This window comes from Haemaphysalis longicornis, unplaced genomic scaffold, assembly GCF_048455015.1.
Source record: "Haemaphysalis longicornis isolate Haplotype H1 unplaced genomic scaffold, Haemaphysalis longicornis Haplotype H1 scaffold_4, whole genome shotgun sequence".
Taxonomy (NCBI): domain Eukaryota; kingdom Metazoa; phylum Arthropoda; class Arachnida; order Ixodida; family Ixodidae; genus Haemaphysalis; species Haemaphysalis longicornis.
Genome location: NW_027526361.1, coordinates 3,844,102 through 3,860,414, shown reverse-complemented (window position 1 = coordinate 3,860,414; position 16,313 = coordinate 3,844,102). Strand labels below are relative to the sequence as shown.

The window sequence follows — 16,313 nt, the reverse complement described above, 5'->3', positions numbered from 1 at the left end:
TGAACGAGTTTGTGAACACACATGCACCAGTGCATATGACGCGTGCTATGCCGGCTGAAGGTGCACAGCTGTCAGCCTCGTCTGGCACGACGCTGGCCAACATGACCCTGTTTGCGAGCATACCCAATCCCAATTTTTTACGAAACGACTATCAACCATAACCTGGTAGGTATGTATGTACCTGGCAGGTACGAATGTGGTCAGAAACAGCAAGTGCAGGTGATGGCGATGTCGAAGGAATGTCTGTTCGAAGCTTTCTTTTGCGTGCAAAAATTCAAATTGATTTAAAATACTTTATGCTCAACGGTTATGGGTGAAACTTCCTGGGGGGTATCTCCATATATAAAGGAAGCTTTTTACATGGTTATTCCAGCTTTGAAATTTCCCGTGAGTACTCCTTTAAATTGTGTGCAGATTAAATTGTGCACAGTTTTATTGCATGCATGGGAAATGTGCACTTTATTTGGATTTCGTTGTCTTTTTTTTTTTTTAGTCATGGTCCTTTCCACTTGCGCTTGACATTCTACTGATGAAGTGCAAAATTGAAATTTGGGCTTTTCTAGGCAAGCCCTCCTGTTTGGAAGGGGCCCAGCTGTAGGCATTTGTGCTTCCCGTTCTTGCAGGACTCTGCAGAGGACAAGAAAGCTGCTGAAGAAGAGCCACCCAAAAAACGGGTACGGCACGTGTCCCTTGGGTCTTCAGACTGCATGCTTCCTAGGGGCCGTGACTGCTGCATGGCTGTGCACGCGGTCACCGCTGTCATGCTGCTTGAATCCAGGCGTGGTCCTCCAGGCAGGGGTTGAACAGCTGTGCCTCTGTTGCGCCAAACTCGGTTTATCAGAGTTGTCCTGTGCTGAAGCGCCTGAATTGACCAGCGAGATACAACTGCCATGGTGCCCTATGCCTGAAACTTGGCTGAAACAGTGCGTTTTCGGTTTAACTCTTTCGGGACCGCCGGAAAAAGTGATGAAAAAGGGAGGTCTCGGTACAAAGTTTTTATTACATAAAGCAAAGGCACCATCCTGCCTTAGCATATACCAAAATGCAGCTAATTATATGTTCTTTGACATAGAATATCAAGTTTTACTTCAACGCTGACGACAGAACCATGAAAAAATCTGAAAGTAAGAACTTCATGAAAAAACTAAAGAAAAAGATAGAAAAAAGCGCAAATATAAAAACATTAAAAAAGAATAAAATTATTTCAGGATATACAAAATCCAACACAATGCTTTGTTTATTTATCGCGAAAGTTTGATGCGGCTAGGTGTAACTGGTTTTTTGTTTTGTGTGTGATCTCTTTGGCACTAAGGCCTTGGCTACGTCGTCGCCCAGGTACACGCCTGGCTCTCGTCTCGGCGAAAACTTGATCTGTTTCTGCGCTGGTGGCAGGACATCACCACCATAGGTAGTTAACACCCTAGCGAACAAATATAAACCAGCCAGAACATATTTCGAGCGCACAAACCTACTCCAGAGCCAATTGAAACTGAAACCAGCACCCACCTTTGAGCGCGATTTGATGTTCCAGGCTGATCGACACCAGAAACCTCACTCCAGCTGAAATCCGATCTCTAAAGCCGCATTCCGACTCTTCACTGCCACTCTCATCGTTAAAATCAACTGTAGAAGGCGAAGATATGCGAGACGAGACGAGGCGGATTTCTTATCGCGCTCGCGCGAGTATGACGCCATGTTTGTTTACATTCGAAACCACTGCCCGTCAGAATAAAATATCTGATGCGTTGCCGCCTGGCGATAAAAAAAGAAACTTCACAGAACTGAAAACTCCAGTTTTCAAACTATCTCCTAGATGTCGCTAGGTGTTCCATCGAGCCAAAATTTGTATTCTGCAGGCTCGCGAAACCATCGATCATATGTGATCGATGGCCTATGGAGCGGTCCCGAAAGAGTTAATCGATGCTATGGGTGGCTATGAAATTGGGCTTTGGCTTAGCTGTAATGCCGCAGGCACTACATGCCTAATCCAACTTCTCCTTGGGTTTCCTTGTGTTGCATTTCCATGGTTTTGTTTGCCGGTGTCGGCCGCTGCTCCACAATCAATGGGAAATGACTAGCAGTAAACTTTTTTCGTGTTTCATCGCAAACATAAAAATATTCACATGAAAGGTTGTAGCTTACTGGAGGTGAACATCAATTTAGCTGCCCATTTTTGACGATCCTAGCTTTGTTGCCTGCAACTTTCCGTAGCTGCATGCCTGCTAGATCCCAGCCAACATTAATCATGCCTTCTAGCACTCCGTAACCTACGGTATATGTTCATCAGCAATCGCAACTCTGTGGCTGCGGCGAAGGCAAAGCTATGTTCAACTTGCTTGCACTAACACTGCTGTTTGACGGAATACAAGCAAACACCTTGTTCTACGTAAAAACGCCAGTCCTCTTAAACACTGCCGTTGACGCGAAGCAAGGCCTGTTATCTGATCCCTTTCGACTGAACGGTGAGAAAACAGCACGCTTGATGGGGCAGAAGGCAGATAACTCGCATGTTGATAGTGCAAAGAGTGTGTTACTGGTTCGGAGTAGGTTCTAGTGCACATCAGAATGCCTGATATAAATGGTAGATAAAACGTAAATGGTAGGGGTCTGGCACAGTGACCTGTAGGGAGGTTAGGTAGGCACCGTAATGCTGTGAAATGGTGTTACATCTGCTCCAGTCGGCATTTCTGGCTGCTCCAAATCTGCTACAAAAGGCATTTTTGCCTGCTCCCGGGACTGCTCCCAAACGCATGTAGCCTGTTCCACCCCTGTCAGCTCAAGATTTCGCCCCCAAGCTGTAATGGATGCTGGAAGCAGCTGATATTCCGATGGCGCTGGTTGAGCAAACATCGTTGCTACTCTCAAGAGTAACCTGGCGCGACAATCTCTGCATTTTAAGTGCGAATGCACTTTATAAGCGACCCCGAACCTTCCGCCGTCCGCATAGCAACAGCTGCGGGTGCGCACGCTTTTCGTCTTCCTTAGCAACGGGGGGAGATGGGCGCGCCCTGCCTGGCCGCTGACATGGCACATACCCACGTGGGAGATTGGCCAGGAATAAGTGGGAATGCACTTCTTAAGCGAGCCTGAATCGTCGCGCTCGCATAGCGCCTCCTCTCCCCCCTCGCCTACTCTCCTAAAGCCCCTTTACTACTCTCCAGCTCGCAACACTCTCTCTCGGCGCGCCAGCCAGGCCACTACACTATATAAAAAAAAAACAGCATCCGGCGCCAGGTTTCGATCTGCGGACTTTCCGGCCGCAGCGCGACGCTTTACCGACTAAGCCACGGACGCGACGTTGATATCAGTGTTAGTAACGCGCCTTATATCTTTAACGCATTCAAACTACGTCGTCAGCGGCGTGCGTTGGCGACTCAGCGGCGTTATAGCGGCTTGATAACTGCGTGGTGTACACGTGATACTACAAACCCGCTAGTTCTGCATTCTCTCACATGACTGCGCCTCCTCTCCCTTCACTCCGGTCGGCGCTTCGCAGCTGCGGTGAGCTGCGGTGCGGTGCGCTCCTCCTCTCGAACATACACGTTAATTCACCAAGATTTCCGCAGAGGGACAAACGAGGCGTGTTAAGCCGAACGTGATCACGAGGGGGTGTTAATGTAACTAACGGGCAAAATGCCACCAAACTTCAACAAACTCCCCCTCATAGCATCACCCCGTGCTTCGCACTTCCTCATACTCCCCTTCGGGGAAATGCGGGGGAATTTTTGGTTACTTGCGCTCTCAACCTGCAGCAGTGGCTCAGGTTATGTTGCAATGTATAAAGACCAACGTCTAGTACCCTGTTTTCGTGTTCGCCCTAATATTGAAGGCAGCAAATAGGGTTTTCAGCCACGCACATCTCGTGGCAGCACTCGGACCCTGTGGTGTGAACCCTGCCTGTGGTGTATCTGGCCAGCCTTGGGGCTTGCCAAGAGTCTGCTCAGGGAGTGGAGCAGCCGACAATGTCCACCAAGTCTTTCTGACACGAGAAACGGTCTGGGTGCTTCTCCACTGTTGGCAAGGGGGAGACAAGCCGTGTTTTGGGCATTGGTAGATTGCAAAATGTTCACAAGGTGAGGAGGCAGCAGTTAGTGGGCTTGTTGTACTGAACCATTGCTTTCCTCTCGAGATGGCCAACGTGTTTTTCCTCTTCCTTTCCCCCCCCCCATTGTGGCCTGTTAATTCCCTTGCAGTGTAGTGTTCACAGTGCCCAGCATCCTGGCTGCGGTTACTGCCATTGGGCGGCACCGTGCAATGGTGGTTAGCTCTTTTTGTACGGCGCCATAGGCCATCGGACACGGAGTTGCGATGATTTCAAACGTCCCGCGAGAGCTAAAAATGGCGCCTGGCGGACAACTAACGCCATCTGGCGTATTTATTGACTACTCATTTTTCGATTTTAGTATGTTTTGTTGATATTTCGTGTGAAGAGACCGCGCCAAAAGTGAAATTTGAACCCGCGATAGTGGAGAGTTCTGTGAAAACGGCATCCGCGGTATTTGGGCTGTATTTATAAACAGAACGGGCTTCCCATATGACGACTGCGGCTTTCACATTGATGTGTAGGGTCTGGACAACGTACGGTAGGGATATTTTGCCAAATGCACCGCGTCAAATCGCGTTATCACCTTCATGATAGCCTGGCACTCGTGTCAGATTACCTGTCAGATTACCGCTGCGGAGTGATGCGCGACACTTCTCAAGGTCACTGGATTTTTTTTCTGGTTTTTTACCACTAAAGTGAAAAGGATTTTGTGTCAGAACACAAAAAGTGTGCTTGGATGCATGACTGACTTGTGCTCGAGTTGCTTCGAGGAGTGGCACAGCCGTCAGTTCCGCTAAGTTGACGGGCCCACAAAAATACAAAACTTGGTGTACAGTGTTGATATATATATTGAATCATAGCCAAGAAATGTAGGAACAATTTGAATATCTTATAATTCCTAAAATAATTTTTAGGCTCATTACAATCGCCTATATACGTTGCGTGTATCCTTTTTTGTGCATTTTTTTCTGATTATTTGACTAATAAACTGTAAGTAATTGTACCTTTCACAAAACTGTTGGTATGTGTTTGTAAGAGCAATCTATAAGCTACAATTACATGCATAGCAATGCTAAATGTGCCCACTAGCTCAAGAGTAAAAAATAGTTTTGTGGAAGCACTCAAAATCGGCCGTTTTTCCGCCGTAACGAAAGAGTTAACCAGCGCACCTGGTGCCCGTTTGAGTGCCCCGATCTTAACTCTGTCCTGCACGCTCTTCAGGCGGGCCGATCCAAGGAGTCGGGGGCCAAGGCGGTGGCAGCGGCCACAGCCCACAGCCGCAGTGGGCGCAAGATCAAGCGCAAGAGGTTCAGCTCGGACAGTGACGGGGACGAGGGGCCCGCCGCAGGGGAGGACGATGCCAGCGAGGCTGCCGCCGAGGACGGGGCCGCGCTGAACCACGAGGAAGAGGAGGAGGAGGAGCAGCAGGCCCCTGCTTCACCTCCTCCCTCCTCCCCCGCCAAGGAGCCGGCTGCCAAGGAGGGTGAGTGGGTTCCAGCAGAAGGCATTGCTCATCTAATTGGCTCTTCAGGGTACTCCACCGTCCAGCTCCGACCTGCTAGAGCAGGCCTCTGCAGTCCTGTAAAACTGCGAGAACAACCAGCTGCGGGTTTTGCCCATGCCACTATGCGAACAGGCATAGCGGCTTCGGCACCAATGCAAACATGGCAGCCAAACGTTTGGCTCTCAAGGAGTACCGACACCAAAATTTCACCCTTTCCAATTGCTTGCTCTGATGAGCTGCCATAAACTGCAGTGCGCGGATGAAGGCGGGCCAGTGTGTCCCCATTGCGAATGGTAGCGCCATTCAGTTATGGTTTTGGCTGCCGAGAGCCCATGAGCCTAGTGCCCGCGGGGGGCTCTGGGACGTTCTGTCCAGGAACGCTTTGAGGGCACCCGCTCCCTCTTTCCCCTTAGACTCCTCAAGCCCCTCTACAGTGTGTACTTTATGCATGCGCTTGGTGGTTTTGTTTCCGGCTAATGTGCGCACTGCTTTCTGTGAGATGTCAGGGAGACGCTGTCACGAAACTGCGGCAGTAATATCAACTGAAAACTATTTCCAAGCGGCATTTGGTGCCCATGATTGCAAGATGGCACCCTCAGGGGTACTCCTTTTATTAAACACCAAGCGGGCCTTATTCCTTGGCACGCTGCTTTGCCCCGAGTCCCTTTTGCGGCACCGTAGCTGTTCACAGTGCAGGCTGGTGAGCCAGTGCGTTTTGTTGCCGTGTGCAGCCTCCCCTCAGCGGGGCAAGAAAGAGCGCCACCAGCACAAGGAGAAGAAGGAGGCCCCCGCTGAAGGGCCGCCGGATCCGGGCACCGGCTCGGCGGAGGCAGAGGAGGCCCCAGCGGAGCAGGAGGCCCCCACGAAGCCGCCCAAAAAGTCGGCCAGGCGCCGAGACAAGCATGCACACGCCGACACAGCTGCCACCAAGGAGAACACCGGTAGGTCGGTTGTCTGAGTGCGCCTCCTGTTTGACCCCTTCCGGTGACTGTGGCCTCGCACGCGAACCCTGCTGTAGCAGCAGGCTCTCTCTCCTCCTTCTCTGCCATCCCCACAAGAATGCCCCCCATCCCCCTCGATGACAGCTGTGGCTGTACTGGCCAAGTGCACATCCGAAGGCAGGAATTTCGCTTTGCTTGGTGGCCAACAGAATCTGTGACGGCTCTCTCAAAGCTTCAGCATTTGCGGGAAGTCGGCGCTGCTGCGGAAAAGCTTTGAGGAACGTCCACGTGCCATGGGGCGAAGCTTTGCTCCTTGAAAGGACGAGGGGTTAATCGAAAGCTCTGCCGTTTGGGTTTCCCAGGGTTATTGGCAAAGATGGTACATCACATCACTGTATTTCCTTAACCCTTTGAGGGTAGAATTTTTTCGCCAAATGCGCCCCAGGGTCGATTTTTTTTATTGCTGATTTAAATTCTCCGAATGAATCTGTTTCGGGAAAAAATTACCGTAATTTTTTTAGGGTGACCATAAAGTGACACGAAAATCGTTTGTGTTGTTACATATAGGTAGTTTATTCGTGAGTAACACAAGAAAAATTCTAAATTAAAACGAGAGAGTAACAAGCTGGCACCTTTTGAGTAAATCAAAATCAGACATCAGTTTCGCGGGCGCAAATAGTGGGAAGTGCCCGGAAGACGATACCGAAACCAGCCGCTGCGCACGCACAGCCAGATGCGGGAGCGATAGACGGCGCGCCGCTCATAAAATACAAAAAAAGAGGAGATAAGAGCCTCATCAGTTTCGCAGGCGCCCTTGGTCTGTGGCAGGGGCAAGAAGCGAGAGGCGCCCGGGTACCCGGTGGGCGATACCCAGCACGCCCCCTCATTACTGGATGTGCAAGCAATAGCCGGCGTGCCGCTGAAGTAAATCATAAAAAAAAAATAAAAAGAGCCATCGGCGCAAGAAAAAATTTGACGTATTTCCGAAGCGTGGCAGCTCATACCAAGCAAGAGAAGTTGGCAGAAAAGGCGCGCTTTTTAAAGATACAAGCAATGCTGTACATGTACGTCATTGACCATTTTGAAAGTGTTTGCCGATGTCGTACATGTACGGCCGTGACCCTCAAAGGGTTAAAGACCCCATGAGGGGGTACTACGTAAGGGGTGGGTTAATAAATTAAAAATTTGTTTTATTGCCACGAGTTTTCATTGTAAAAAAATGTTGTTTCAGCTTTGTTCACGGCATTGGTTCTGTGGCATCTGCAAGGTATCACGCATTCATTGTGCACTGGTGTTAGAGGCGGAGCCCCCTCTTTGGTGCACTTTGGGATCATGTTCATGTGTTCACCTGTTGGACGGTAGCTTTATTTACACCACAGGAGCGATTTAACTGACAAACGTTTATGCCTGTCAGACTGCCAGTGCTATCGTCTTTTTTGCGCAGGAAGGAGCTGTTTTGTGTTTTATATGTGGAGACTAGCCCTGGGAATCAATCAGTGACTTCATGTGTTTAGCAAAGTTTTTATAGGTCGCTATTCCTGGTGAGGTTCTTGTGGACTCGCCCATGGGGCGTTGTGTGTGAAACTAACGATTTTGTTTGCAACCAATACTAAAGATGGTCTCTAAAACATTCATCAAATTGTTTATTTACCTTTTGTTTAGAGAAAGCGCTAACTGCAGAGCTCATTAAAATGGTTTATTGTCTTATTTTTAGACATTGGGCAAGTACAGTCGTATGGTGGTGGCCTCAAGATGCACCAGCAATGCTCTAACGAGGCTGACAGATGCGCTGGAGCATACACTTTGTTGTAACACTCTATTCGCACGTACCGGGGAAGGTATCCTCAAAATTGTATCAGCAATGCTGTAACGAGGCTGGCAGATGTGCTGGTGGAGCTTTGTTGTAACACTCTATGGGTAGTTATTATGGAACTTGAAAGTGGAAGTTTGCTCTGTTTGCTGTTCATGTGCGACAGCACTGCTCACACAAGGGGCCTTCGAGGTCTGCCACAATGCAGTGCAAAGTGTGGACAGTTTTTGCTCTTGTGCTGCTCAAAAGGCATTGGGGTACAGTAGCGAATGCATTCTTTCGTAATTTTCGTTAACGCGATGGTGTTTGTTCCAGCTGTGTGCCACTTGTGATGTGTTCCCCGTAGAAAGCGAATGAGAATGCCCACCCGGCCATTTGTGGCTTTGGCCTTTAATGTTCTCTCAAATGGCTTTGCATTAAATTTCGGGAGATGCCCTGCTGTGCGGGTGGGAAGCATTTTTGTGGGTGGGATATCAAAGCGTTAACTATTTGGGGGGATGTGGTTTGAACTTTGGCCTGGGAGATTTGAAACGTGCGGTGCACCTAAAATGAGCGCTGTTACATGTTTACCAGTAAACATGGGCAGTCACTGTAAGAACCTGCCTGTGGAATTTGGCGGTCTTGTAGATTGCTGCTGCTCCCTTGTTCCCTGTTATACAGGGGTGCTTGTAAAATCATTTTCTTTCCTTTTGTTGTGACAACAGCGCACTTAGAAGAATGGTCATTCCTTGGTCCACCTTTTTGTCTTGGGGCTTGTTGATGCGATCGGAACTCCTTGGCACTCAGTGCCAGGGACTCCAGAGCAAGTTGTAAATGGCAACAGGGCATGTGCCACTGTTTTTTCTTGTTGTGCGTAGAGGTGGCCGATGTTTGTGTGAGGCAGAGTTCTTGTTCATGCCCTCTGCCAGTGCAGTGTTCTAGCTTGTGTTTGTGCGTGCCCTGTTTCAATCGAACAGATGGCAGTGGTGTCTGTTGAAAGCAGGGCTGATGGTGCAGTCAGCCAGAGACTGCCCAGGGGAGGGAAACGGTAACTGAGAGGCAGCACAGCTGGGGGGCTTCTCCCTTTGTTTTGGAAAGCACTGCTCATCATCTTTGTTTCTACATTCACGTGGTCACTCATTTTTGCACTTCTTACCCCCTTTCATGATTACTACTGTGCACAGCGGATCTGGAGCTTCATTGTGTAGATGTGCTCGCCGGTTTGGTGAATAAAAATTGTGCTTGAACGGGACCCCTAGTTGTGAGCTGCCTGCGGTCGGTCGCCACGTTTGTGCAACACGTTGGCCCGAGCCTCTTACACCTATACTGGGCACGGGAAGATTTTGAGCGTCGCTCATGTTGGCGCACAGTACCGGCCGAGGTGATACGCACCTTCAGGTCATAGCAAAATGGCAGTCTGTCAAAGTCCCTTCAGGTCATAGCAAAATGGCAGTCTGTCAAAGTCCCTCGTAAGTATTGTATTGCTTGCTTCCGAGGGTGGGGTAACACTGACAGAGAAGCCAGATAGGAGGAGCCTCTGGTGACGGGCTGGAGTTGTTTATGCGGGCCGAGAAGAGGGTTGCTTATTGGCGCTCTGCTGGTGCCCTGTGGCTAAAGTGCGGGCTCGAAGGAGTTGGAGAATGAGTTGCATGGCTGGCTGCTGCGCTTGTGCCGTTGTGGCCAGCCATGCAATGCACCACCAGCGGTTGCTAGCGTCCGTGTTGCAGTGATTCTTCTGTCCTTGCTTCAAAGGTTTGCCCGAAGCTGTAATGAAGTAACAGTGGTGTTATTCTCTAACTCTCTTCAGACCAAACTAGAGCGAACAACATTTCTCCCGGGGCTCCAGATGTTAAAGTTCAGAAAGAGGAAGACAAGGCTACGTAAGTGACTTCTTCTCCCCTTCCGTTGAGGCATGCATTATGCGAGCATTTATCCCTCCTTCCTTTATCTGCGTGCTTATTTTCGAACGTGTCGGCAGATTGGTGGCTTTTTGATTGGACGCTAGTACCCCTGCTACATCGGCATCCCGAATGCCTTCAAACCGAATGCCGCTTGACTCGGATGAGAAGTGTCCAATGCCTTTCAGAATACACCGTGCTCCGCTGGCAGTTGAAAGCTTTAACAATCGCTCGCCGTACTGCAGTCTTTGGCAATCAGATCTTTGGAAGCAGTCTTTGGCAATCAGATTATAACCAACGCAAGCCTTGACTTTCATTTGGTGGCTTCGTGTTGTAATTTTGAATTGCAATCACAGTTTTTGGTACTTTTAGGTGCATGTTTTGTTCTGTCTGGCCACACTGGTTTGTGGCTTGCTCGCACTGGTGTTATGAGGTATTATGTTTTGATACCATGATTGAGTGATCACCTCCCCCTCCTCCCTTCTTCCCCTTCCCCAACTACGGCCATGTGGCCTCCCCCATCGTAATAAATGTCATTCATTCAAGTAAAAGAAGAGTAAACCAAGTTCCACAATTAAAAACATATTGTTTGCTTTAAGTACACTAGTAATGTATTTTTTAATACTGCTTTGTGACGCAGTGCGCGAGAGCAAGAAATGGCATTCAAGAGCGCCAGATGTCTCTTAGGATGCTCATGTGGCTCGACGGTCATTTGAGTCGAATGCTGTTGAAAAACGTAGGGGAGCAGTGTGGCATTGGCATTTGAGTGCAAGGCAATCGAGGCTGCAGTGTAGCAGGGGTATGAGGAGTCTTGATTGGCAGCTGCGGTGTTGTGAAACGCTGATTGACCAGCACCAATGTAAAGGCAACCTTCCTGCTCTAAGACTTCGCCAAAAGCGGTCACTGCACACTAATGGCTGTGTTGGCTCGCGTCATTACTTGCTGCATTCATTAGCTGCAAAGCAAGCCTCCTCCCCCTTGACTTGTTATTGCGTGCCAGACCCATCCAAACCCATGGCAGTTCACGGTGTCCTATGTAGGTTACTAAGGTTGAAAGGGTGGAGGGGCGAAGTTGTGGCTTAGCCCACGCAGTCAGGAGCAAGCTGGGAGGACAGCATCATTTTCACGTGTTGTGTCCGGGCTAACAAACAGTGAGCGACTCCACTGTCACCGTGTAGTAGTGACAAACATGCAGCTTTCTGCGTCCTTGCGGAGAGGTACAGTTCTTGTACGTGCTCAAAAATTTTGTGCAGCAGGCTTTTCTATTTTCTTGTGCATGTTGGGGGAAAAAGATAGCTCTGCTAGCTTGCTCAGAGCTACTCTGCTTTTATCGTGTAAGATGCAATTTTTTGCTTGGCCTATCTGTGGCGGCTTGCAGCTACAAAGGTTGCCTTATCATAGGTGGCTCCGTGTATCGTAGGCAGCAGTAGGCACGCAGTGCCCGTATACTGACCTTCTTAACTGCGGAGAGGTGTTGTTTTTTGTTCGTTTTTAAAAGCGCGAGCATCCCGGTGGCTAAAGTGTCATGCTGCAATTAACCATATAAACCAGCTGCAGGCCCAAAGCATCTCTGATGAACACGGGGTGAAAAAAATGTCTCTAATGTGCGTCGAGAATGCATGGTAAAAAACCCCCAGTATTGAACTAGGCCACAGCTTATAGCACAGTGCTGGCACTACATTCCTAATAACTTTCTCGTGAAAGTGAACAATCACATTGCCTGTGCAAGCTTGCAGTAGTGATTGAGCACGAGTGCAGTAGTTAATCTGGGAGTAGGTTTGTGCCTAGCAACTTTGCTGAAAAATGGAGCATGGCAACAGCTGTGGATGTTCTGTAAAAGCTTGCTACTTTGGTCACGGCAGCACCTGGCTCTTTCAGCGGCCACACCACTTGCTAACACTAAGCAGGATCCGTATCTTCACGGTGTGTAGTAGCAGCCACTTTATTTAAAAGTACCACTTGGAAGCTGGAACCGTGTGCCCACAGACTTTAGTCTCCTGTGGTGTACATTAGACAGTTTTAGTTTCACGTGCGTACAGAGTTCACGTACACAGATGCGAAAAGTGTGCGTAGCCCATGTGCATGCAGTTTGAAACCCTTATAGTTGCACTTACTCTGCCGCACACAGGGCACCTGGATGCACGCACTGTCCGCCCAATAACTGACAGAGACACTGCTGTAGCCACTTGTGATCTCGCAATGACAAATGCTACTTTTTCAGGCTTAAAAATGCCCTTTTTATCTGAAAAACAAAAGCTGTTTTTGATTAAAACTTTGGGTGAGGGTTAGAATAGGCAAATTGAAGGTGAAATCTACAGCTTAGAAAACTGTGTTGCACCTAGGGATTTGTGATGAAGCTGTTCTTGCCGCCATGTTGGTCAACTCTACGTACGGAAGCAGTGTGAACACCACAACGTAAAAATTTGAATCTCGCATACGTCCGCGAGACTCGTGTAGGCCCTTTGCGTTCTGAGCACGTGCAGTGGTCACCCGTGAAAGTTCTAGGCACGTGGAGCTAAAACTGTCTATTGTGGCAATGCCACAGTATAGTTGCACTGGGGCGGCACCGAGATTCCAACTCGAAGCCATAGCATCGATTTGTGGGTGCTTAAAAGTGTGGAGTTTCATTCTGACATATACTGGATGGCCATCTGGCACTAGTGCCTGGGGGAGCTGCGCCTCAGCCAGCGTGCCGTCATGTTCCGAGTAGGCAAGTTCATTTTTCTTGCCCTTGGCATGGCTCATGAACAGGCTGAAGAGTTGCTGCAAAACAACATTTTTGTAAATGATTGTTTAAAGTTGTGTAATTATTGTAGAAGTACAGCTCCAATAAGGTTTATTTGCCAGGGATATCTTGTAAGTTTTATGCGAGATGAACAAGAAAAGAAAATGTCACCATTTTTTGGTTTTGGCTTCAACAGTAAGGAGAAGCTACTGTATGGCTACCTAAGCCAAGGAGCGAGGAACATCACTCGCTGCTATGGTGGCGCCCATGACAGCGCGTGATTGCAGGGGCAGTTCTCCCTCTAGCATATATTGGTATGAAACCCTATGGTTACAAGTGTGGCACTGGCTAGAGTTTCTTTTTTTGTGCATGCTTCTGGGCCAGAGCACTTGTTTTTTGAGGTTCCACATTGTCTACCCTTACTTGCCACATTTTCTCAAGCTTGGAAGGGAAGCCTGTCTTTCAAAAAGCGCAACACTGAAAACGGGACACGAAGCGAAAGAACCACAGGAATGGAACTATGGTCAGTTACAAATAGGCAACACGGTCGAGCACACACTCTTTGAAGCTGACAGACGAAACAGACATGTGCCTGATCCGATCACTGTGGCCTCCGCAGAATGACACGAAGCTTGAAAAGACTTTGCCCTTTCTTTGCCCCATGTGAGGGAAGCGAGAAGGAACCTCCAGTGCCCGTCACTCACTCGTGGCTTCGTTTCTTCTTCCCCTGTGATGCGGCTCGATTGTATGGGGCTGATGCACACAAAATGCATGTGGCCTGGGCCTTTGTGCTTGAGCCTTGCCGCAGAACATCAAGGAGCACTTTGAAGGCAGACAAGAGAAGTTCTTGCACTTGCCTGCAGTGGGCAGATTTTCTGGGCTGGCAGCCTTGTTGCTGTCATCGCCCTGCTTGGGGTAGTTGGGTCTACACCCCAAATGTTTGTGCTCAAAGCACTGCACTTTGTGCTGCATCAGGGTCGGGGGTGGGCAGCTGTGCGTTGTAATCGAGCTGGCGCACCTAGACACTCCCGGGAAGAGGCTCTAGACCTGGTGTTTTGCACGTTCTTGCCAGGGAGCCGTCACCAGCACAAGCACCCAGCAACTCGGCTCCGAAGAAGAGGTACCGCTCAAAGGTTGGTGGTTTCCTTCACTTTTTTGCCCCTTCCTCTGTGGGGAAGCGACATAGCGATGGCGCCTTTCTGAGCGTTCAGTGCATGCAATTGCTGCTTAAAACTGGAAAAGCTACCAGTGGTGAAGTAAAGCCTGTTTGCCACATACATGCCACTAAACATGGGCGCACATTACTGCAACTAGAGTGAAATGCCTATTCCAGCAGCACGTACAAACAAAACGGGCCAGAAGAAAGTGCAGCTGACCGCCAGTCAGCTTTGATGTTTTACCGAGTGCATAGTTTTGAAGTTGTTTCACAATTTTACAAACATGCATCGCTCAAGCATTGCTTGGCTCATTTGGCGAGGTCCAAGTAGTAACCGAAGAGTGAAGCTTGGATATTGCAGCAAATGCCATTGGCTGCTGCGTATGTGGATGTGCGATGGCCCGACGATGGTCTGCAGCTAACCTGGATGCTCTTCATTTCATTGAAAAGTTAGCTGTCAATTGCTTCACTTGGCAACACTTGAAACGGCCACAGACATGGCGCGGCTTGTGCTACTGCTCTCGCATGTTGAAGGGGAAAAAAAAAAAAAAAAAACACCGGCGTGTGCCGCCTGCTTATTTCATCTCAATTCTCAACAGGGGTGTCAACAGAGATGTTACTCATCGCACTCACATTGGAGCCGAGGCATTACTTTGTGTTTAATGGGGTAGGGCTTGGAACATGCAACAGAGTCATGTGCTTAGCACGGACAAGTGCCACCATCCCGCGGAGCCCAATGTAGCCAGTGATGGTGCACTCACATGGTTGCCTGCTTGCGTGCTTCACCAGTGAATACAAGCTATATTGCCTATTTTTTTTGTCTCTCTTTTGAGCTACTGGACACATTCAGTATTGCTGTGCATGAAATTGCAGCTTATAGATTTCTCTTTAAAACACATAACAGCAGTTTTGTGAAAGTGTAATTATTGACAGTTTATTTGGCAATGAAACAAAAAAAAAGTGCACAAAAAGAGTTTACACAAAACACAAATAGGCGATTTTACTGAGCCTAAAGATTATTTTAGGAATTCAAAGATGTACGAAATGTTTCTACGTTCCTAAACTATGATTCGATATATACATGAATGCTGTACACCAAGTTTTGAATTTTTACGGGCCCATCGACCTAGTGGCCCTGGCGGCTGCGCCACTCCACGGAGCAACTTGAGAGCAGGTTGGTGTCTCTTAAAATGTGCATCCAAGCATATCTGTTTGCGTTCTGACACAGAATCCTTATCAGTTCAGTGGTAAAAAGCAAGAAAAGAAAACAAGATAGTGCTCTTGATAAGATGCGCGTGTCGCTCCACAGCGCTAATTTTACACCAGTGTATCTTGCATTTGGCAAGATATCCCCGCCGCACGTTGTACAGACCCTACACATGAAAGTAATGCAGGAGTCGTCAGATATTGTTAATAATGGGTGGAACAGCTGCGCCATTTGTGCCATTGAGTGGCAAACTTGTTTACCTGTGCCATCCTGCGCCGAATCACCCCTGTTGCGCCACACTTTTTTTATCAGCACCGTCCTGTGCTATAGCCCGAATTGAGAGAAAACACGACCGCCACGAAGCCCCGTCCCAAAAGTTTGGCTGAATCATTGTGTTTTAAAGACTATAGTGTTTCTTGGGCTACCTAAATGCCGAAATTTTGGTCTCTGTCAGTCTGACTCAATTCAGCCAGCCGGCCTTTGTGAAACAGAAGCTGCACAATAGGTTTATATACCCACAGCCAAATCTAAACGTCCAAGCCTGGTGACAGTGTTCATACCTGTCAGCATTGTTGACAAGAACAGTACATTACGCAAATATGAGGCACAAAATCAATACATAAGTGACATTTGCAGTATTCCTTTATAAAAAATTCATGGATGCTTGATGAAATGCTACATCCACTGCTGAGAATATTCACTCCATAGCCTGCTATCACCCGCGCCACTATAGGTGGTATTCCTTGAAAAGTTTAACTGTCAATTTCTTCGCTTGGCAACACTGGAAACGGCGACAAAAATGGCCGATGTGCCGCGGACATGGCGCGGCTTAGGCCACTGCGCCCACACGCTGAAGAAAAACAACACCGGTGTGCGTCGTCTGCTCAGTTTCAAGCCGATTCTCAACAGTGGTGTCAACATAGACGTTATTAATTGCACTCACGTTGGACTCGCGGCAATAGTTTGCTTTCGGTGAGGTAGAGTTTGTTAAAGTGCAACACAGTCCTGTGCTTAGCACGGACAAGCACCGCCATCCCGCGGAGCGCGA

The 16,313-nt window shown here is 48.6% G+C and overlaps 1 protein-coding gene across 8 annotated transcripts in view; it reads left to right on the top strand.

The window, feature by feature from the left end:
• LOC144178128 (uncharacterized) overlaps positions 1-16,313 on the top strand; it is a 90,559-nt gene that overhangs the window by 8,208 nt on the left and 66,038 nt on the right. For all 8 annotated transcript variants that reach the window (XM_077705675.1, XM_077705680.1, XM_077705677.1 and 5 more), the window contains 5 exons: positions 624-674; positions 5,267-5,528; positions 6,281-6,490; positions 10,087-10,159; positions 13,975-14,035. In XM_077705675.1, the coding sequence (XP_077561801.1) occupies positions 624-674; positions 5,267-5,528; positions 6,281-6,490; positions 10,087-10,159; positions 13,975-14,035 (657 nt within the window). The remainder of the gene's footprint in view (positions 1-623; positions 675-5,266; positions 5,529-6,280; positions 6,491-10,086; positions 10,160-13,974; positions 14,036-16,313) is intronic.